General features: G+C 31.6%; 1 protein-coding gene across 2 annotated transcripts in view; it reads right to left on the bottom strand.

The window, feature by feature from the left end:
* Window positions 1–4,219: 4,219 nt before the first annotated feature.
* LOC100142613 (forkhead box protein F1) overlaps window positions 4,220–23,153 on the bottom strand; it is a 92,639-nt gene continuing 73,705 nt past the window's right edge. The window contains exons 2-4 of one of the 2 annotated variants that reach the window (XM_064355788.1): window positions 10,967–11,375; window positions 7,414–7,918; window positions 4,220–4,656 (exon numbers count right to left, since the gene is read on the bottom strand). In XM_064355788.1, coding sequence (XP_064211858.1) covers window positions 4,499–4,656; window positions 7,414–7,918; window positions 10,967–11,374 — 1,071 coding nt within the window. In that variant the 5' untranslated portion in view covers window position 11,375 and the 3' untranslated portion in view covers window positions 4,220–4,498. Of the gene's footprint in view, window positions 4,657–7,413; window positions 7,919–10,966; window positions 11,902–23,153 lie in introns of those variants that run through there. The other variant, XM_008194016.3, reaches the window with a different exon arrangement.

The following is a 23,153-nucleotide window of genomic DNA, read 5'->3' as shown; positions in this document are numbered from 1 at the left end:
GTGTTGTAACTCTGACATCAAGAACGCCTTGGAAAATACAATGACCGATTTAGATTCCTTGCAAAAAAGTGCCTGAAGAAAGTTCTTGTTAAAAACGTCTAATTCTTTGGATTTTCGCTAGAAAAAATAAAAACAAAAAAACAAATTTCCGTTTTTTTTTCAATAAAGTTTTCAATAACGCATCAAATTTTCTTTCAAATAACTGTTCAATATAAAAATGCGCAACTTTGCCCTAATTAAACCGACCGAGTATCTCCTATTATAACAGAGATCTCCATGCTGGAGCTCGGAAAACGAACACCCTGTAGAGGTCTTTGATAAATCGCGAATAGATTAAGCATTTATATTTAAGTAAGTAAATTGCTTCCTGTATTCTGATTCAAAAAATTTTTCAAAATAAAAGCGCCATGAAAAATATTTAAAAAGTTTAGATAATAACATGTAGTTCGAATAAAATTTACCGATGCTTTAATATGAATTACAAGCCGACCCAAAATTTTGAAACGTTTTATCTAAAACCGACATAAAATACGACAAAAAACGCGTTACTGAAGACTATTCCACCAACCGTTAGGTATGCAGTTCATGTCAAAAATTTAAGCTATTATATTACTTAAATGTGCTTCTACACTTTGTAATTATTTGTTTAAGTAATTCAGCTTTATTATTATTATTTATTAATGGTATACAAAATAGGCCAGCAAACACGAATTACCTACCTTTACCAACTAAAATATTTCGATGCTTGAGAAAAAAAGAACAAACTATTTTTTACTTTAGAAAGAAAATTGAAAATTCTAAATTTCTAAGTAAAAAAATCAAAAAATATTTATTTTAGACGTAATTGTTGACGAAAATTTAGCAGCTACAAAATTTAGACATTCATCTCATCATAACTCTAGTATTTCTATTCTTTTTTTTTACAAAACAAAAACCATGAAAGAAATTATGGCTTGGTTTATAAAAGCGTCATTAATTTAATCTGCACTTAAATGCGTGATTAACTGAATAACCAAACTGAACAAATTTGGTTGGTTCATTCACATTAACTTTTAACTGTGCTAAATTTTCTATAAGCTTTCTACAGGTGTCTCAAAATTACCAAATTCCGGGTTCAGAGCATTGCACATGCATTGATTTAAAGATCACTCTTTGAATTGCATTTTCTTCAAACACAGGCTAAAAGATTGTGGAGAATTTACATATTTACATTATTATTTTTCACAATCATCTACACCATAAATAACAATAAACACTGAAATTTTTTGCCTGCATTTGAAGAAAATGCAATTCAAAGAGTGGACTTATCAATATTTAATTACAGTGCAACTCGGTTATAACGAACACTCAAAGGACTTCCGAATTTGTTTGTTACAAGTTATAGGTAGTTAGTTATAATTGATCATTCGTTCGTTTTTATGCAGTAATTTTTAGTTAAAAATTGAATCAATTTAATTAATTTTTTATTTTATTTTTTATTTTTATTTTGTAATTAAATTAATTTAATTTAATTAAAATTAAGTTAATGTATTAAAACAGCTGCAGTTATATAAAGCGATCAAATAATCCTTGTACTATGGTAAATAGGGCCGATTTACAGAAAGCAAAATTAAGATTTAATTCAGAATTAAACTAATTCGAATTAAGTTGCCCTTTAAAATACACTGACAAATGTCAAGTTAATCTCGAATTAGAATTTGATAGCAATTAAAATGTTCTGTAAACCGGCTCATAGAGTTTTAAAATGGGACCTTCAATTTTGTTCGTTATATCCGAGCATTTGTTATAAGTCGGGTTCGTTATAACCAAGTTCCACACAAAAAAGGAATTATAAAAAGTTTCTGTCTTTATAATACATAATTTGTTTTTTTTATTGTTTTTATGTTTAATTTTAAATTAAAATTATTTTAACATTACTTTAATAAAAAACTATTGTTATATTTTTTTAACTTGTAGGTATAGCAACGCTGACTAGGATTATCATAATTAATCAAACTAAAGAATCAAATAATGAAATTTTGAACGATAATAATTAGTTAAAAGACATTACTTCCCAGTTTGCTCTAGTTTACCAATCACACTGAAAAAATCTGCTTAATATTTTTTAAGTTTTTTTCAGGCTTTTGAAGAATCAATAAAAAACTAAATACCGTGCGAAACAAAAATTCATCAAACACGTAGCTTGAGATGAATCCCCTCATGTATACAGGGGGCTCAAAAAAAAACTGGCGCACTAACTCAGTGGTACATTATTGAGAAGCATGTGTAGATTAGGGGAAAAATCATGAAGTAATTCGTAAAGTAACATTTTAAAAACTAACAGTTAATGTAATTAATTGGAATGGAACTCAAAATTCGTAAACAAACACAAAATTATGATTAGCTAAAGTGGCTAAACATAAAAGCACGGCTGAATATTATAGAATCATCTCCCCCAGTATCTTAAGTATTTATTTATTTATTTTTGAAGTTGTTGTGAAAAAGTAAATCGAAATTTTTGAAAAATTTTCATCAATAATGATAATCTTTGTAGTTTTTCTCTTGATGGCATTTAAGTGGTGTGTAAGGAATTTTAAACTTTAAAGTATAATCGCATTCAACTTCCACATGAAATAAATGATAACTTGGAGGAAGTCGTACCCTTTTGGCTTGATCGCTGTAACATCCCGAGGTAATCGGAGCAGTCATTTAGATAAAATACCGCACGCCCGACCGCAATTTGAGGAACAATTTAATCGCGAAACTGGTGTCAAAACATTTATTTTTCTTATTATTCATCTCAAGACTGACGTAGGTTTTGGTAAAAACCGCGCCGATCCTCACTGTGAGAAAGTTTAAATTTAGCCATTCGATAATCCTCCTTGTTCTTATTGTATAGATCACTTCCTTCGCCTGTTATCTGCGTATTTAGCTGGCAAAAAATGTGCGGATGCGCTCGCTGGTGGAGTTCTCACTGACTCGCCGATTTAAAAAAGCCGATAAAAATGTGTCGTGTCAGAAATTTTTGATCATCTTGTTTATGGTGCGTTTAAATTCGGAAGTTTACGCTTTTACGTAAACGGCAATACACTTAAATAAATCTATTTGTGTGAAGTCGAAAATATTTCGGGTATTTTGAAAAATGACTTCGATAATGGGGTTACTTATTGGAGCTAAATTTATATGAAAATATTCTCTATAAATAGGGCGATTGAGCACTGGGTGGAGGCAAGGGGGGCACAGAAGGCCTGTTCATAGCCGAGTTATACGAGGTGTCGACGACGGCACTCTGAATTGCGTTGAAAGCTCTGCTCTGATTACAAAGTGAAATACTGCTCCACATTCAATTTCTAGGACTGGCCCGAATTCTCCAAATCTACGCCACTGATTTTTCCGCTGTTGTAACGTGGCAACCAACTTAAATAGGCACAATTTCGAACAAATTAAACGGCTGGTTGCTTAGCAATTGCTAACTCAGTGGCGCACTGCAGATTTTGACAAAAACAAAAAGGTCTTAAGAGAAAATTATTTAAAAGTGCTTTTTGAATTGCAAAAGTGACGAAGAAAAATCACTTTTATATTTAGAGAGTGAAGTCACCACAAACCTCGCAAACCCAAAACCAAGACTTCGACCACACTTAAACACAATTCGGTCGGAATTGTTTGCGGAAATACAACCTTAGCCAAGTGTTATTTTTACAGAGTGATGTAATTTTCCACTACCAGACAATTTGTCTCTGGAACTTCCCGGAAAGCGATTTTCCGGAACGACAATGTGACAAGCTCCACGTCACGATTTTCCTCCGAATTATGGTTATTTATGTTGATTTTTACATTAAGCACTCGAGTTTTTAATGCCCAGGATCGGGGTGATTTATTAGGAAAGTCGCTATAAGTGTGGCATAGACCTCCAAGTGGTTAAAAACTGAAGGAAGTATGACCACTTGAGATGAAGGGGCACTTTTGCTTCCACAATATTAAAAAATGTCGTAATTTATGGCAGTGACGAGCGATTTGTGTGATTTTGCTGTAAAATGCTGTTTACGTTAATAAGCGTCCGACAAAAGCCTCACATTTAATTAAAAACTGGCAAATCAGCGCAGATGTGATGTAAATTTAATTACGCAACGCGTTTATGTGATTTTTATTTCTCGGCAGGCCTTGGAACAGCACTTAGATCCAGGATGAGGTAATTGCAACACAAAGCCCCCATTCTGCAGGACAATGAAACTCCAAGTAGTAAAATCAAAATTTTATTTTTATCATAAATTACAAAATCAAATCGTTTTATGTACATCATTTTTGGTAAGTAGCTGTATGAAGTGTTTATATACATGTTAAATCATGATTACGTCTTACTTAAAAGTAGGCACTAAACCTAGAAAATAAATATATGTACAATTGTGCAAAATTGAGCTGCGTTTGCACGATTGAAGAGGAATTCCGAAAGAGACATAAAATTAATTCGGATAAATGACAAGTACAAATGTCCACTTAAAAGTTACTATAAATACTGAATTTATAAGCTGTACTTTACTGTAGGTTCGTAAAATGAGTGTGCTGTGTTCGCTGCTGGTGGTGATGGAAGAGATGATGGAATCGAAGGCGGCGGCGAACTCAAGTACGGCTTTCGGTCGCACTGAATTGGCTGCATGGTGTTTGTGGAGGGTCTCATCACTAAAATGAAAAATTTAATCAAATAAAATAATCTGGAAAAGTTCGAGCTGCAAATTTGCTACAAACTTGCCACAAAAATATTATATTTTATTCAAATAATAGGTGCAAAAACACATCCACTTTTTTATTAAATTATAATTCCTTTTTCCATTTACTAATTTGTTTCCAAAAATATCTAATACCAAATTTAGTAAATCGAGATTTTAAACAGTATCTGACAATTTATTTCTTCGATGATTTTACCACAGTTTACTAAACATCTCACAAAATAAAAATTGTTTTCCTAGATTTCCTATCCTAAATCCGCCGTGCAGAAGCTAATTAAATCTCAAGTTACATAGCAGTAGAAATGGTTATTTATTATAATTATACAAGAGATAAAATTTTATTTTATCTTTTAGAGCTTGAAAAGATAATGGTGAACTCTATCATCGTGTATAATACAAAATTTTATTTTATTTTGTATCCTACATTATTTCGATTGAATTACTGAGTTAATTTGATTGACAATTATAAACGTCAAAAAATTCAACAATGAAAAAAACTAAAATTTCGTTTTATCAAGAAGTAATCAGTGAATAAAATGCCATATTACCGGTTACGATGAAATAAGAGCTTTAAGTGTTCTTTAATGTTAGGACGAAAATTAAATTAATTTTTATAAGATGTGGAAAAAAACAGAAAAATTAGACAAACAATGAAACACAATGAAAATGAAGTTAGTAGCAAGCTAATAAACTTCTAATAATGTAATGTTTCACTGTAAAAATTGTTGAAAAATATCTCTTGGTATAGTAATTTACTAAAAATCTTTTAGCACTGATAAAAGATTTTTTTTTGCTTGTAATATTTTTTTCTTATCAGGCGATCGGTTGTTAATTGTTAAATCGGGTGATTATTATTTAACAAGAGTTTGTTAAATAATAATCGCGCCGACAAAAGAAACTTTAATTAAAATTTACTAAGTACAAGGTTTAGCTGATTTATTAATAGGTTAATACAACCAAACGTTAGAATAACTGATCACTGATCACATGCCCAATCGCAAATTAACTACCTATTATTATAACAGCAAATTAATTTTGAATTCTTCTTCTCTAACAGTCTTAGAAATACAAACAAAGGTAATTTTTTATTTGAAATGTTGTTTATGATAATCATAATCAGTTATCTAGTGCATTAATGTGAAAATTAAGCTGATTAGAATTAGATAAAATTCCCTGAATAAGATGTTACCTATTTACTTTGCATTGACAAATTTAATGTTCTGTAAACATGTCCTAAAAAATTTAATTAGTTTTCTATAAATCGGTCGTCAGTTAAATTATTATAAACCTTCATTAGATATACAAATTAGATACAATCGCTGTGGATGTCTAACAAGATCTCACATAATTTACCGCTTAACTAATTGATTAATTTATAATACTATATAATTTAAAAAAATTACAACAGAATAATGGTTAGATAACTAATTAATTAATCAGTCAACAGAAATTTTACAAAAAAATCTTTGCTTTACTAACGAATATTTTACAGAGATCTCATGTAAAGCAGGTAAGTAACTATAAAAAAATATTGAAAAGGCGCTCACTTTTTCAAACTCCCAAGTGTTTTTGATGAAATTTCTACTATTATTCTCTTGTAATATAGAACTTTTTTGTTTGGATGCTGCGTTAATTTTTTATTAGATATCTAATTTTTAAAACTCTATAAGAGCTGATTTACAAAATGTTTTATTTGCAATGAACTTTTAATTCGAAATTAACTTGACAATTGTCAATGCAATTTAAATGGCAATGATGGCATTAGTTTAATTCGAAATTAAATTTTAACTTCGCTTTCTGTAAACCGAGCCCAAATATTACAAAGAAGAGTTTTTTTTAAAACTTTGCCACTTTGGTTTACTTTCTCTTCAATGAAAAAAAAATTATTATTTCTTAAACGATGTCTTTGCCATTTTTTTATATACTTTTTCTCATTATTTTTGTTAGTTCGTTCATAAAACTATTGTAGATTTGTGAAACACAAGCATTATTTTATGAATAATATAAAAATTTTAATTTTTTCATTCATTTCTCCCAGGCCAAGATTATTACAGTTATAATGTTATATTCCTTCCCCTTCAAGGTCACCACCCCTATTTGTACTTTCACAACAATTATGGTTTTGTACTTGAAAAGAAATGAAATAATTTAAAACACGAATTTTCCTTTGACACTAAAACTTTATTGCCTGAGTCATATATCCTCAAGGATAAAATTTAGCAGCAACGAGGGGAAAATTTTAGCAATGTTTCAACGAATTCAAACACTTTATAGGTACTAGATTTTTGAAAATTTTGTTCTCTACCAAAGTAGGTGTACCTTTAAAAATAATAAAAAATTAAGTTTGGCGCGTTTGGAACGATTTCTCGACATTTGACTTCTTAATTTTCCGAAGCCCGATCTCGGCCAACCCAAAGCCGCCAACCGGCGCATTTATGGCCCCTCTATCAAAAAATGTGACCACAGCCGCAGCAGATGTTGTCAGCATGTTTGCATCAAACTCGGCCACGGTTTTGTCTCCGAAATCGGAAGGGTTGTAACCCAAACAATAAAACGTAACGATACCTCACGTCCGTCGTTTTGGCAGGGCCACCCAGCAAGTAGCACATGAGGCGTCTGCCAAGAATGTCAAAAGCCCTGTCAACTGCCGTGTAAAACGACCTCCTCCTATTACTAACACAACAATCGCAAGCGCCAGCAAAAAACTCACAATTATCTGCAGATGAGGTCGAAATGCCTCCGTACTGATAATTATAGGCGTCGGAGAGCCCCGGCGGCGGCGTCTCCTGGTTGTCCCCCAGCGGGCTGATGGGGGCCTTGAGGTACGAGCTGGAGATGGCCGTTTCGGGGTATGGGGGCAGCAGGGCGGAGGCCGAGCCCCAGTCGCGGTCACACTGCTGCTGGTACACGGGGTAGTCGTAGTTGGTGTAATGCGTGGCGGAGGAGACTTGCGGCGAAGAGGTGTTGTAGGAGCAAGTGGAGTACTCCTGGGGCTGGACGAGGGTTTGGGGGTCGTAGCTGGGGGTTTGATTCACCATTCCGGTCATGTTGTTCGTGAAAAAGTTTCCAGGGTGGTATTGGGGCTTCATCGCTTGGCACTTCCGACGGAAGCCGCGAGGGCGCCTCCGGAAGGAGCCCTCCTCGAACATGAACTCGCTCGCTGGGTCGATGGTCCAGTAGTGGCCCTTGCCAGGGCGCCCCAGGCCCTTTGGTAACTTGACAAAACATGTCAGTCAATGGCCCTCCACTTTAATTGCTAATTTTTGTCTGTGATAATGAACTGTGTTCGTTTCAAGACAAACGACGCAAGGATAAAAACGATGGCATTTTTTCAAAACGTCAATTAAGAAAAATTGAGAACCAAACGAAAAAAAACTATTTTTATTATTTATAATCATAACATTTCTCGCTTTTGATTTTTTTTTCACTTCAGAGCATTGTATTAGCCCAAACAAAAAAATAATATCTAATAATAATAAAAATTCGTGATTTTCTCGCAAAGATACAGTGGTTTGAAAGTGCACTTCAGGTGTACTTTGAATGAAGTTTTCTTCAAAAGCAGGCTAAAAATTTCAATGTTTGTTGTTATTTATGGTGTACCTAGATGAGAAATAATAGTATTAAACAATTTTCAATACAAATTACAAAAATTTAAAATTTTTTGTCTTCAAAATAGCTAATTTTTCAAAAAATTGTTTTACATTATTATTTTTGACAATCATCTACAGTTCTACAGCGTAAGTAACAATTGACACTGAAATTTTTAGCCTACATTTAAAAAAAACACAATTCAAAGAGTGCTTCTTTTAACCAATGTAGGTATCTTTGTGGGAAAGCCAATTTTGCCAATTTTAAAACACCCTGTAGTATAAAGCAATAGAACCAGCGTTTGCTTGAAATTGGTTATTTTCTATACATGATTTTCTTTAGAATTTTTCTACAGTTCGTTGTGATTAAAATTAATTTATTCTAGCAATTAATTAATTAATTAAATTATAAAATAATAAATGTATACACTGTTCAGAAACGGTTGCCCAGCAACTTATATTAGTTTACATCACTGTGAATGCCGTCATAAGTGACGTAAAAACGATAGAACTCAGAAAAAGCACAAACAAGGCCAACCCTAGAATTAAAAAACCTTGGTGAAATATACAAAAAAGTAAAAAATGCTTAACTACCAAAAAAAATTGAAGCTAACAAGAAATTTGAATTTTATAAACGATTTGACGAACAATCATTTTGCGCAGTCTGTATAAAAATACTGATGCTCCAACTCAGTGGCATACGATACTTTGTTGAGAAGCATGTATTAAACGCCACACTGAATTTTAGTTTGCTCTGTTTGTTGTATTTATTTATTTATACCTACCAAAGTTTTTGAGTTTCTAAAAAAATTGCTAATTGTTATTGTAGAACCAATTACTTACTTGTTTTGGTATTTGTACAAACTTTACTAGAAATTTTATCTTAAAAGGGCTTAAGTATGCTTTAGATGGTATTATTTTTACTATTAATTTAAAAGATCATTTTACCTTCCAGTCAGGGATAAAAATGATATTTGTTCTTCGTTATTAAAGACCTTTAACAATTTAACTTTGGCGACCATGCAAAAGTAATTATAAAAGAATATTTCTTTTACTAAACGTCGAAAAATCTATCACATTATGTACTCTTTTCACAAACTGTTCTTAGAGAGATCAATATACCCCACCCTTCCCTAGATAACAAAAAAAATCTTGAAAGGATTCCTAAAGTCAAATTTTAAAAGATCTAATGGAGCACTAGGCATAAAAAAGTATAACTTTCTAGGTATATTCTTGGCTTAGGCCAGCTTAGATCCAAGTAATTTTTTAGACACTTGCTACAAACTTATGTTGTTAATATCTTCACGTCACATTATTTTTTAATTGGAAAAGCAATTACTTACTTTTTTGGTATTTGTACAAACTTTACTAAAAAAATATCTTAAAAGGGCTTAGGTATGCTTTAACTGGTATTATTCTTATTATTTCAAAAGATAATTTAACTCCAGATTAGGGATAAAATGATCCTCTAGTCCTGTGAGCATGATGCATTTGTTCTTCGTTATTAAAGAACTTTAACAATTTAACTTTCGCAACCATGCAAAAATGATTATAAAAGTATATTTCTTTTACTAAAAGTCGAAAATTTTTAGACATGTACTCTTCTCACAAACTGTTCTTAGAGAAATCATTATACCCCACCCTCCCCTAAATTACGAAAAACAATCTTAAAGAAAATCCTAAAGTCAAATTTTAAAAAATTTAATAGAGCACTAAGTATAAAAAAGTATAATTTTCTAGTGTGTCTAAGCTAAGGCCAGCTTAGGCCCAAGTAATTCTTTTTTAGACGCTTGTTACAAACTTATTTTGTAGATAACATCACGTCGCATTATTTTTTAATATTTTAATGATTTACACTAATAAATCATTGTTGTTACAGAACATAATGAATAAATATTTATAAATTTACTGTCAGTCTAGCTTTTTGAATAAAAAAAAAATATCCTTGAGTTGGTGCATCGTTTTTTGAGCAACCTGTATAAAAATTACTTTTTTAATATATCAAATGACATTCTAAAACAAACGAAGCGATACATAGGTATATGTAATTTTTTTGTGCAAAAATTCGCGATTAAATTTGAGTTTTGCAAAGTAACTAATTTGAACTCAGTTGCCATTTACTTAAGTAAGGTCAAATTAAATCTAAATACGAGCTACAAAATGTAAAAAAAATTCAGGCTATCGACATTTCTTTAACGTAATTTTTACACAAAATAAGGTTCAAGCATGGTTTGTATCAGAATGTCATTAGAAATAATAAAAGAATATTTTTTAGCCACTCAATATTAATTACCTAATTAATTTTGTTAGGAATAAGGAACTGTTGCAAAATTCTGAAAAAATTCACGTAGACAGAAAAAAAATGCACTTTTAATACCAAACGCTGGTTTCTGAGTGATATACAGAAAAAATATGCTTTTATAAGACTTACAGAATGTATTAAATTCACATTCCTTGCTTTTCCCTTACAATCTCCTCCGATAATAGAAGAAGAAGAAGAAGAAGAAGAAACCTAGTTACACCAACTTAATTTTAAAATACGAGTACATTGAAATTTTGGGGCGTCACCCGTTAGATAAGCCCCCGGGTTTAAACGCTTGTTTTTTATTTGAAAGCACAATTCATTACAAGAACAAGAAATTATTCCTAATAGTTAAAGTAGAAGGCTTGACCAACCTTGATAAAACACTCGTTGAGGGACAAGTTGTGTCGGACCGAGTTTTTCCATCCTTGGTAAGATCCTCGGAAAAACGGAAACCTCTGCTGGAGGAAAGAGTAGATCTCGCTGAGCGTGAGCCGTTTGGTGGGCGAGTGTTGTATGGCCATGACGATGAGCGCGATGTAGGAATAGGGCGGTTTCTCCTGCCTCCGGATCCCGGACTTCTTGTCGGAGCTGGAGGGCTTGTCGTCCGGAGCGGTGGACTCCGGGTGTTGCTGCGTTTGCTCATTGGGTAGAATGACACTGGTGTGGTTCTGGTGCAGGTGCAGGTGGTGTAGGTGCTGCTGGATGTTGATGCTCTGGTGGAGCACCGGAGCGAGTTGGTTAGAGCCGCTCACTTCAGACAACTGTTGCTCCTTCATCATACTTTAAACATTTACGCGGTAAACTAAACAATTTAATCTCCGTCTTTATATTACAAACATTTGATACTCGTAACGAGTTGTATACACAAATATTGTATACACAGTTTATATACAAACACGCGACGAAATCGTACACAATTTACGCGTTTTATATACAAATGTCGGAGCAGTAAATTTCAGTGATATTAAAATGGTCGAGGTGCGGACACGTAGACGGTCAGTCGTGCTCTGAAAGCCCCGACGAAACCGCGATTTCGATAGTGATGCACGTCGATCGAGACTCGAGCGAGGAAACTAATTCAGGCGGGTCTTGGTGCATGTGGATGTGTGTGTGGGATGTCCCCACCGAGCCCCGCAACACGGACAGATAGCGAGATGTAGCAAGACATCAAGGCTCGGCGAAGACAGCGTTTTTTACTACTTAGAACACGAAAGAGGGAACAATCACTTCCAAGAAGGCAGATTTCGCTGAAGTGGTGTGGTCCACTCAAAATCAAGATCGAAAAATTTAGCCCCCTGAGATCACAATCATTATCCTTTTTCAATTTTTATTTTCAGTTATTTGACGAATGTTATGAGTAACTTCATTTGCTGACGTGATTCTCATTATAATTAGATAGGTGCTCCATAAGTACCTAGAATTTTTCAAAAATTTCCCAGTGAGAGCAAAATTTATCTAAAAATAGATTTTTTAATATAAATAAAAACTATTAAAAATAATCTTTTTGTTCTCATACCATTTTTTTTAACAAATAAACTCTGAATTAAGCGGAGTTTGAGTTAACCAGAATAAGTCAAATTCACATTATTTCACATAATAATCAAGCATGTACTGTAGATAGAATAAATTACATCTAAAAAGCTAAGGGCTGGTTTACACAAAACTCTATTAAAATTTAATTCGTTGTTAAAAGTTAACAGCGCGAATGGACCAACCAAATTGCTTCAATTTATTCACGTGATCGGTTAATCGTGCACTTAATTACAGATTAAATTAATGAGGCTAAAACCTAAACATTTGATCATAACTTACTTATTACATAATTAGTGATTTTAAACTTGCAAATTAGAGACATTATTTTGTAACTTTTTAATGGGCTGTTATAATTTAACACTGTTTAAAAACGCAAATCTAGCAATTTTATTGTTTATTGCTATAGCAACAACGATTAACGCTCTCAAAATTTTAACGGTTTCATTACAGAATATTCGGTTTAAAATCACTTTATAATTCCACCTTATGATGTCACCTTATGATTGCTTTAATAAAGTAGCTTAGAATCGGTCAAGTTTTCTTACTTCAACAGTGCTATACAGAGAGAAACCGTAACAAGTATTTGGAAAATATCAAGGTTTCCAAGAAAAAATTGGAAAGAAAGCAGGTACCTACAGTTTTGCCTCCAAAATCGAGTGAAGTTAATAAATAACAAAAGTCAAATTAAAATACTTATTCAAATAAATAAAAGAAAAACTTGAAGAAGCTAAATCCGTTAGCAGATAATAAGAAAGCTACAAATACGAAGCTGTAGTAAGTAGAGCAAAAGTACCTTATGTTACAATGTAAATTGGCTGCCATTTTGTTAGAAATGAAAAAAAATTATTTTGTTTTCTCGGAAAGATTATAAAACGATAAATTGATGATAAGTTGAAAAAATGATATCGATCAAATGACCACCTTCTGAGTTTAATTCAGCGTTCTTCAGGGCTGTATTGCTTATTGACAACTAATTCTCTATTTTTTAACAACATAAGTGTCAAAGCACAATAAGATTTGAGGCTATTTGCAAAAATTATGGAACAATCACATTATTACATTACTTTTGCCCCACTTTGTAGTAGAACAGCACGCCAATGAAATCAAATTTTTTAATGAATAAAAATTATCAAAAATGTACCCACTTTTTGTTGCATACCTATTTTTTTTACAAATGAACTAGTTATTAAGCGAAATTTGAATTAATAGGAGTAGGTACAGTTCACACTAAAATTTTATTGTACAAGATAACTATCCAGTCGAAAAAACTATTTTTTTTAAATGTTTGGATAAATTTAGTACATAATATTTTAAAAGTAGAAATTTATGGATTTATGATTCAAATACTTGCTTTTATAATAAAGTAGCTTTCTGTAGAAGACCTAAAATTGGTCAGATAGTCTTACCTTAAAAGTTTTAGATAGAGGTATTAGAGAGAAAGTGCAATAAAAAAGAAACAAACAACAAAACTCATCAATAGGTACTTTATAATGTACAAATAAATAAATATTCGTAGAAAAAAATTCCTTAATGACAAACTTAGAATAAATTGGCAACAAAAAAGTTTTTCATATTTTTATGGTCACTCTGTACATTTTCCGCCATTTTACGTTGGTACCTTGTAGGTAGTGTTAATTCGTTTTTAATTACATATTTAACTTGAACTTGACTGTGTTTACCGACTTTTAACGCTGATTTATTATAAACACATTAAAGTATAAGCTATAATCAAATTGCTTGATCATTTTAGTACTTTTCGACCAATCAAAACGATATTTCAGCGAGTAACTTGCAAAGCATAAATTATTTTAGTACATTTCCAGACGGTTTAATCACTTTTTTAGAAACCTGTGATGAATAGTCGAAAGTTATGGAGAATTTGTGTTTTGTTTAAAAAATTTCATATGTAATTAAAATTTTTCACATTTTCGTCAATAATGTGTTGTTCAAACTTCTATTAAAATAGTATCAATATGATAAAACTTTTTCTACTTCCTACATTTTTGGAATTTTAATTTCTTATCAAACTACTGTAGGTACATATTAACGACATACGCTAGAAGCAAAATTATTGCGCTTTATTGAAAGTATAGTGGTCATTATCCCCATTATTGCATCAAGTTATTAAATTTGAAAAACTTGTTATTTTCTTTTGAACATCAGTTTCATGTTTTTCAGGGTTTGTTACACACTAAACGTGACCTAAACTTTTCAATTTCGAAGTAAAGGTGGCGCTATAAAATAGTTCAACAAATCCTACCGACTGTGCCAATTAAGTTTGCAAAAAAAACCTAGATAATTAAATTACAACTTTAAAGTAATATAATTGTTTTTTATGTTTTTCTGTCATCAGTTCATCATCGAGCAAAAATTAGAAAACTAGACTATATATAAAAATGAAAAGGTATAATTATTGCAGGAATGTTCTTTCTAAAATCACGTTTGGTTGAGCGAAATCCACCATTACATCCGTCGTTACTTTAATCCAAAGAAAAATGCCGAATCATAAACCGGCGTCATAAATGAAGTCAACTGTGGAAAGAAAGTCATGCTTGGCGTAATCAGTAATTAGTCGTAGCAGCTGCCATAAAACGGATATAAATCTGTACATAAAACATAGTGGGCGTCGGAGAAAGAGGCGGAGCTTGCTGACATATGGGTGTTTCCTCTAATAATATGATGCACACACGCAGACAAATCACATGGGTGTAGAGAAAATGATGTGTAAAAAAATAAAAATATTTGTTATGGTATGTTCATAAAGCATATTTTATTAGTTACGGCTGTTTACCACAGACCACGCATGTGGTGGCAGGAATAGCAACACGGAGTAAAAAACCAGAGGAATGAGTTAGGAATTTTTAAACTTTGGTAAAATATAAGTCCAAAAAACAAGACTTGACTTTGTTTCTTTCAATATAAATTTATTTTCACACAAACCATTTCACAGCTTCCTAGACGATACATTTTCTCGATCTCGATCACCATTTTGTTTATTTTTCAGGAGTCTAATTTTAGTCACTTTATTTTATTTTTCAATTTATTTTAGCATAAATGTACCTATCTAAAGTGCTTAGGTTGAGTATAAACAATAAAATGAGTGTGCCAAAGTATAAATATCGTTTTTAGTTAATGGCGTAAGAAGCTAAATGTAACAAACATGGTTGCTGTAAAGCAGGTAACGCGTCTGTTTATTACCTGTTGGAAATAGCCTATCTCGTGCTAGAACAACTTTCCCCACTTCTCTACTGATCACTCCTCCCACATTCATGGCGGCTTTTAACCTTGTGAAAGTGCAAACTCGAGTAGAAAATAAAATAAGCAATATTCTCCTCAAAGCAACTCAATTTTTTAACATGTGTGCATACCACAAACCACCAAAAAATTATTTTCTAAAAGAATTCAAACATGCAACATTTCCCACTAAAATTTTTACCCTTCAGAACAGTAGGTATCTAATTCAATTTTATTTGTTGCTTAATTGTAAAAAACATTGTAATTCTTTCTTAAAAATCTTCAGGAAAATATTATGTCCCTCCTATATACTACATAGGTAGGTACCTACTGCCATTTTAATTTTTTGCTTGTTTCTTTCCCTGTTGAAGTCAGGATTTTTCTATATAAGTTTGTGGAAGTTTTTGCATTTCCTATGATAGGTGCATGTTTCCAAATAATCTCCGTCTTATTTTTAGACGGTAAAATGTTATTTGGAGAAACATAATTTTCTCACTTAGGTGCTAAAGCAACACGTGTACCTACCTACGTCTAAACGTATAGAATCTCAATTTTTACTAATTTTGTTTCGATTAGCGCAAATTTATTGTGTTTTCATTACTGTGTTTTGTTTAGTATCAGTGTAGTAGCATCGTTATTGTTTCAACACCTTTGTACACGAGGATCTTTCCCCTGCCGTTAGGTATAATGTAAACAACTTTACAATAAAAATGTATTTTTATGGTTAGTGACACAAATGTTCGCCAGATTAGAAAGCGTCCTTTTTAGAAAGTTTATGCCGAAAGGAAATATACAATTTCCGCAAAATTACACCAAAAGTAAAGTTCAATCGTAAAGATTTTTATATGGTGTGTTATTGCAATTGAAAAATATTTGTAACTCTGATAGAAAAATACGAGATATACGAGATTACAAATTTGGATTAATTAATTTTAAACCACAATTCCTTTACTATAAGGTAGTCTAAAAATTAGAAAGAAAACTGGTTATCTAATATCTATGCTAATGCTGCATTTAGGAACTGTGATATTTGTCAAGAGAAATTAAAAATCTAATGTGGAATAGTCAGTGGTCGCTGTAATTTTAGCCAAAAACAAAAAATTAAATTAAAAAAAATAAAATAAAAAAAAAATAAAATTATTTTACGTAAAATGAATCGTAGAATTCGTTGAAATAGGTAATAAACTGTTTTGCTCTAGAACTGTAAGGGGTAGGTTTACGGAAAGCGGAATTAAAATTTAATTTAAAATTAAACTAATTCGAAATAAGTTGCATTAGCAAAACTCAAATTAATCGCGAAATATAGTTTAATTGCGTTTAAAACGTTGTGTAAACCGGCCCTTAGTTTTCGAGATACGATTTTTTTAGAGAAAAACTAACTGCCTTAGTGAAATGACCTTTAGGTAACTATCACTTAAATTATATTAATTATATAATAATTATTATATAAGTATATAATAATTATAAATAATATTAATTATATTACATTATAATTATTTTTTTTTAAATAAGTCAGAAAATAAAAAAACCTTTTATTGTTTGAGAAAAAGGTGAATGGTTAAAAAAATAATAGGAAAATAAATTAAGGGCCATCTTTTGGCTTAGAAACTCACTAAAACATGTTCCCCTTTAACCTTAAGAAATTTTGAAAAAATATTTCTAAACCTTTCCACTCGCAAGCTCTTAAAGTTACAAATTAAACTTTAAACGTACGAATCTTAACATGAAAGTGACGCACAAAATACTTACTTACAATAAATTCTACTGACTGCGCCAATTAAGTTTGCAAAAAACTAGCTACGAATTTAAGCCAAAAACTAAACCGCCTCTGTGAAATGCCATTAGGTATTATTGGAGTGAAATGGAGCACAAATTGAAAGTTTCTGGTGGGTTTCTTGGCCCAAAAGTTATCGCTAGGATTCATCTCTTGTACAGAAACTCTCAATATGTGCATTATTTCACTCCAAAAAATATGAATGCGCTGTTACAAAATTCTTCTATGAACCAAAAAGGGGATATACCTAAATATAATATATTCCTAAATATAATTTCAATCAAAAATTTAAAACATTCAATTGTAAAAAAATACTAGTATAATACGTAAAATGAACCGCAGAATTCGCATGAGCAAACCGTTTCGTTCTTTGTTCTAGGACTTTTAGTTTTATGCGCGTTTCCACGAAAAAATAAATACCTAATTTTAAGAGCATTTCGATGCTTTTTTCGTTGTTGTTCTAGATCCTATAGTTTTCAAGAAAAACCCAAACTTGGCATATTTTGACTGACTAATCGTCCGTGATAATTATTGAGGTTAAAATAGGGGGTTAATTGAAGAAAACCGAACTTTTTTTTATTAATTTTTTTTAATTTTAAGTCGACATTTCGAGTTAAGACGTTAAGAATTAAGATAAACCCGAAACGTCGACTTAAAATAAAAATTTAACAAGTCCTTAAAACCCACACAATATTTTGAAATTTTAACTTTTTCCAGTTTTCCAGTGTCACTTATATACGGTGAAACTATTCGGAAGTAAAATTACCGTTGGGGGCGCCACTGAGCTAGGTCGAAAACAGTAACCATAAATGGCGGGAAAATGTTTATTCGGATGTTTTGAGCGATGTACGAATTTTGGGGCTTCACAATTATTACATTGCCTATGCGGAATGATTATTGCATCTTTGATGCAAGAAACTTATGTTGACAAATGGGAGATGACGAGGAAATCACGAATAACGAATGACTGTTTGGTTCACTTTCTTTATTGGAAAATTATTACAAAGACATTGAAAAGTCTACCTTTTGGCATAATTTACGTTTAAATGTATCAGCAGTTGTTAATCTTTATTGCAGTTTTGTAGATTTACCGCAGCATTTCATGATTTTTTCAGTGGAAAATTCTAACCTAAAATTCATAACACTTCACTAATTTATTGGTTTCTTGAGCCAAACTTTGTGTTCGCTGTGATCCATTACTTATAATCTTTAATTAGACAACTGTTTGATAACACTTTGTAATCAAAATTTAAATATTTTTCACTTTTTATCCACTTTCAAGTTCCAACAATAAACACTTTATACCACGAAAAACTACAGAACCAAAGTCAACGCTAATATTTACCACCACGTACTTTTAAAGTAATTCTTTCTATTGTAAGTAATTAACACTATACACGCAAAATTGTTGAACAATTCATTAAATGTCAGTTAAATGTGGCATTACGAAAATTTCTTTACTGTTTTCGACATAGTTCAAAAGTCATCACCAGAGGGCGTCTAGTTAATTTTATTTCCAAATTGGAACTAAGAAAAAAATGTCAATACGGTTTTCAATTAAATTTTCAAACGCTGATTATGATTACAACGACACTAAATGAGCTAGGAGAAGATTTTATTTATTTTACTTTTATTTGTATGGGTTTCAAACGATTTTGATATACCTACACTTTCAAAATTGTTGGCAATTTTACAGAGGGAAAAAATTAAATTCAAATTTACACTTCCTAAGTATAAATCGTAAACAATAATACGCTAAGTGAAAACAAACTATAGGATCTTTACGTGAAAAATTATTTTTAGTCCATGTCTAGCATATCAAATATTTAGCTTAGCTAGTGGGTGATAAATATACCTAGGTACAGGTATAATGTTTTATAATAAGTAGCATCATTATTTTTTCTTAGCAAATCTTTTTTAAAAATACTTTACCACTTAGCATTTAGATTAATAATTTACTTAGAAAATGAGAATTATTTACTTAGTTTATTAATATTTTTTAGCAAATTTAGAAAATTGACAATTTGTTTATTTTCTCATTTACGGCAAAACTAAGTAAACTTATGTAGAATGATCCGTGGAATCAATCGGCAACAAGCAAATTGCAAAATTTTTATAATAGATAGTTTTTAAGTTATCAACTCATTTAAATTTTACCTATTTTTGCTTTCCAATAATAATACAATTATTAATGGGATTAAAGCTAATAGTTCCGGAGTTATTGATAGATACGCATTCGTGGTACCGGAAATTGACTCGACAAAAATTATTGAAAAAATCAAAAATCTTAAAATAAACCAATTCACTTTTTTGCACTTTTCGGAAAGTTTCCAAAAATAGATCAAAAAGCTAACTTTCAGAATTTCGAATGCGATTCGCATTTTGAAGAACAAGGTAGTGTCATATTTTTTTTATAAAAAAACGCTCGTTTTCACCTATATCAATAAAATTAATATTAATAAAAATATTCCGAACAACTAGTAAGTGATGACAAAACAAAAAGCTAGCTGTTGGAAGCAAATTTTGCATCGCAAAAAAGTCGCAGTTAAACCCTTGAGAGCTAAAGGGTGTTTTCAAAGAGAACAGAAGCCTTTTCTGGCCATATCTGTTCCCGTTTGTCATCGACAGAGCGATAAAGTAGACAACGTGTGCTGTAACATCCCTCAAGGGTGTCGTATTTCATCGTTTTAGCAAGCTAGCGTGGCGCCAACAGTCAATCACAATATTGCCACTCCTTTTACAAACGACTTAACGATAAGCCGGTCAACCCCTCCATGGGTGGTTGAAAGAGCGCCAGTAAACCTACACTTGTCTGTTTAAGTCCGAATGCCTACACATGGCCCTTTCTGTCAACATTTCACAAAGCATTTGACCCCTTTTGACGAAAATTTTGTGTCTTTATGGGCCCCGACACATGATTGCTGGGATACTGCGAAATAAAATTTTTATTACATGTTAAAATTGTTATAGCTGGCCTATTTTTACCCATGTGTGAAGACCGTACGCACATAAAACCGAGGCAAATTTTCTCAAGAACTTGGAAATAAAAGAGACTCTGTGTCTGTTCCAAGGGAGAAAAAAATTTTACGGCCTGAATCTGCACGAACTTCAAGCCAGGAGGACAGTTTTAGAAATTTTCAAAGACATCAATTAAGAAAGCATAAGAAAGTTTATTAACAAACCACGAGTCGGCTTCATAGCCGGCTTTAATCTCCGACTTTAAACAAAATATATCTCATTTTGCGGCAGGCCACCCAGGATGTCGCGGCGTAACTCATCTGACCCCAGCTTTGGAATAATAAACAATTTCGAACGCAAAGGTAGGGATTGGGGTTCAGCTGCAGCCGCCGCCGCCGTCTGCATCACTTACATGTGATGCCAACGATTTATTTATTATTTTTTATTGCGTCTTTTTATCTTTGCTGCTGATTCAGATTCGGTTCAAGAGGCTTCTTTCACACACCGCGGGTTTCAAAAGTCGTTTAGCTTCGCAAATCGATTTCTGTACTTAATTGGAGCTGCTGATGGATTCGAGTTGGTTTGCGATTGAGCAGATAATTAAGCTTTATTGATAGACTGAAAGGTCGTAAAGTGGAAATAGGTAGCTGATGCTCCACTGGAAATGAACAGATTTATTGTTCAAAAATTTCCAGTTATTTACACTTGAAGCGGTCAAAGTAACGGCAAAAGCAAAAAATTAGTTCCCATCTATCAATAAAATGGATTTTAACCATATACTAACTGAAGTTGCAATTTTTCCAATTCAGCAAAGCCAGAAAGCAAGTTATCTCTAAAGAGAATGATATTTTTAATATTTTTAGACTACAAAGTGCTTACTTATTTGTGGGGTGTAAAAAATGTGCAATTTCGGTTGTTTCAGTTTAATTTATTAAATTTCAGTAGGTATTAATTTTGTAGAAACTACACACAATTTGTTGGAATTTAAAAAATTGTTGGAAAGAAAACAGAAAAAACTGTCTTGTTTCTGTCCTTTTGTCGGTGCAAACCCTGTAATACTTACAAGTACATAGACTGATTAGAAATTTAAAATTTGAAGATATAATATAACTTCTTTTTGTAAAACAGTAGTGATGGATTTTGGTTTTTATTATTTATATCAATTTACTCGCATTATGACATTATGACCCACCTCCTTTCATCGCTTAGGTCCTACCTATTCTAGTCCCATTAGAAACGAAAAATTGTTAATTAATTAATTGTTAATTTAATACAAAATTCAAATTCTACTGAAGAATATGTAGATAGAAAATATCTCAGAAATCTTAGAGAAAAGATCACTCTCAGCTTAGTTAGATTACAAGTACAAATACAAGTTTTCAAAAAACAAGTAGTTACAGTAAAACCTCTCATCAACGGACACCTATGGGGAATCGTTAATTGTCCGGTGTAGGAGAAGTGTTCACTAATGGGAGGTTGGAAATTTTAATTTCCTACAAAAATGTCCATTGTGAACAGGTGTCCGTTATTCGGAGATGTCCGTTAAAAGAGGTTTTACTGAAAAACCATCCTAAATTTTTATGGAATACCCTTGGTAATATTAGGTATTTGAAGTAGAGTTTAGATTTTTTGCATTTTAATTTTGGAAATCTTGACACCTTATACATGAATCATAGAACAGTAGGCAGTTAAATGGGTGCTTAAATGGTCATGTGACCAAACTGAAGCAATTTAGTTGGTCCATTCGCGTTGTTAACTTTTAACAACGAATTAAATTTTAACAAAGATTTCTATAAACCGACCCTTAGACTTGCAATGAGTGTTAAAGTTGTCTATACAAATTAATAACAAAATATATACTTTTATGCCCAGTTTTGGTAAAAATTAATTATAGCTATTAATAATTATTATTATTAAATATTAATAATACGAGAGCGAAAATACAAGTTTAAATTTCAAGGACTATCATTATGCAACGAGCGTATGCGAGTCACCCGAGAACTTTAAACGTTTTTGTATGAGTGTTATTAATTTTTTTTTGCTGGAACATTTTAATTTAAAATACGTTGCTATGATAAGCGTGTTTTAAAATAGTGTTTATAATCTAAGATCAGATATTAAAAAAAAGGCTTAAAATGTTACCAACAAAAAATTATTCATTTCTTCCTTAAGTATGTTACCAGAACTTTAGAGCTATAACAGAAGGAAAATTGTGAAACTTTACTGAGGGCGATAAATTTAAATAAAAAAAATAACAGAAAATATATCAAGAAGTAACAGCCTACAATTTAGCAAATATTACGAAAATTCCTATCAATTTTATACTGTAAAAAAATTTAAATATTTCAGTTAGATTAGTGATTGCTCTCAAAATTATTATTTTTCGACAAATTTATTCTTTACTGCTCTGTATAAAAGTAGTATCTATGTTAAATGTGAGTCAAGAGATTCCACATTATGGATTTTAGTATTTTTTGGTAGTGTAGATAATAAAAAAGAAATAAATGTACTGTTTCATGTTTTCTATTAATTTTTGCCTGATCCCACCTCCTTTTATCACTTATTGTACTCCCATCAGAGAATGAAAAATTGTGAATTATTTTCTTCCAGATCAAAATGATTTGAAAACAAAATTCAAATCCTGTTGAAAAAGATACAGAACCTCCAAAAAAAAATAATAAAAACCTACCAAAACCAATAACTTATAGCTTAAGAGGAGAAAAATTTGTGAAACTTTCCAGATAAATATAAACTGAGTAAAGAATTAAATTCACTTTAGTGAGTTGTAAAATATGCAGGAAGTCCCAAGAATAACAGAAAAAATTAAGATGTCTAATAAATTAGAAATAATTAGAAAGATGACAAAAATCTACCTAGATTTTGACTGTAAAAAACATTAAATTAATTTAAGGAATTTATTTTTCTAAGGAAAAAACCTGTCACTTTTTACTTATAGTCGTCACTAAATCTCTATATCAAAAAAGAATTTCTGTTAAAACTGAGCCAAAAAATTCCACATTTCGTTAAGGAAGAAAATCGGAAAAATGCCATAATAAGTA

This window comes from Tribolium castaneum, chromosome 1 (assembly GCF_031307605.1).
Source record: "Tribolium castaneum strain GA2 chromosome 1, icTriCast1.1, whole genome shotgun sequence".
Classification (NCBI taxonomy): domain Eukaryota; kingdom Metazoa; phylum Arthropoda; class Insecta; order Coleoptera; family Tenebrionidae; genus Tribolium; species Tribolium castaneum.
This window is presented reverse-complemented; position numbering and strand designations above follow the sequence as displayed.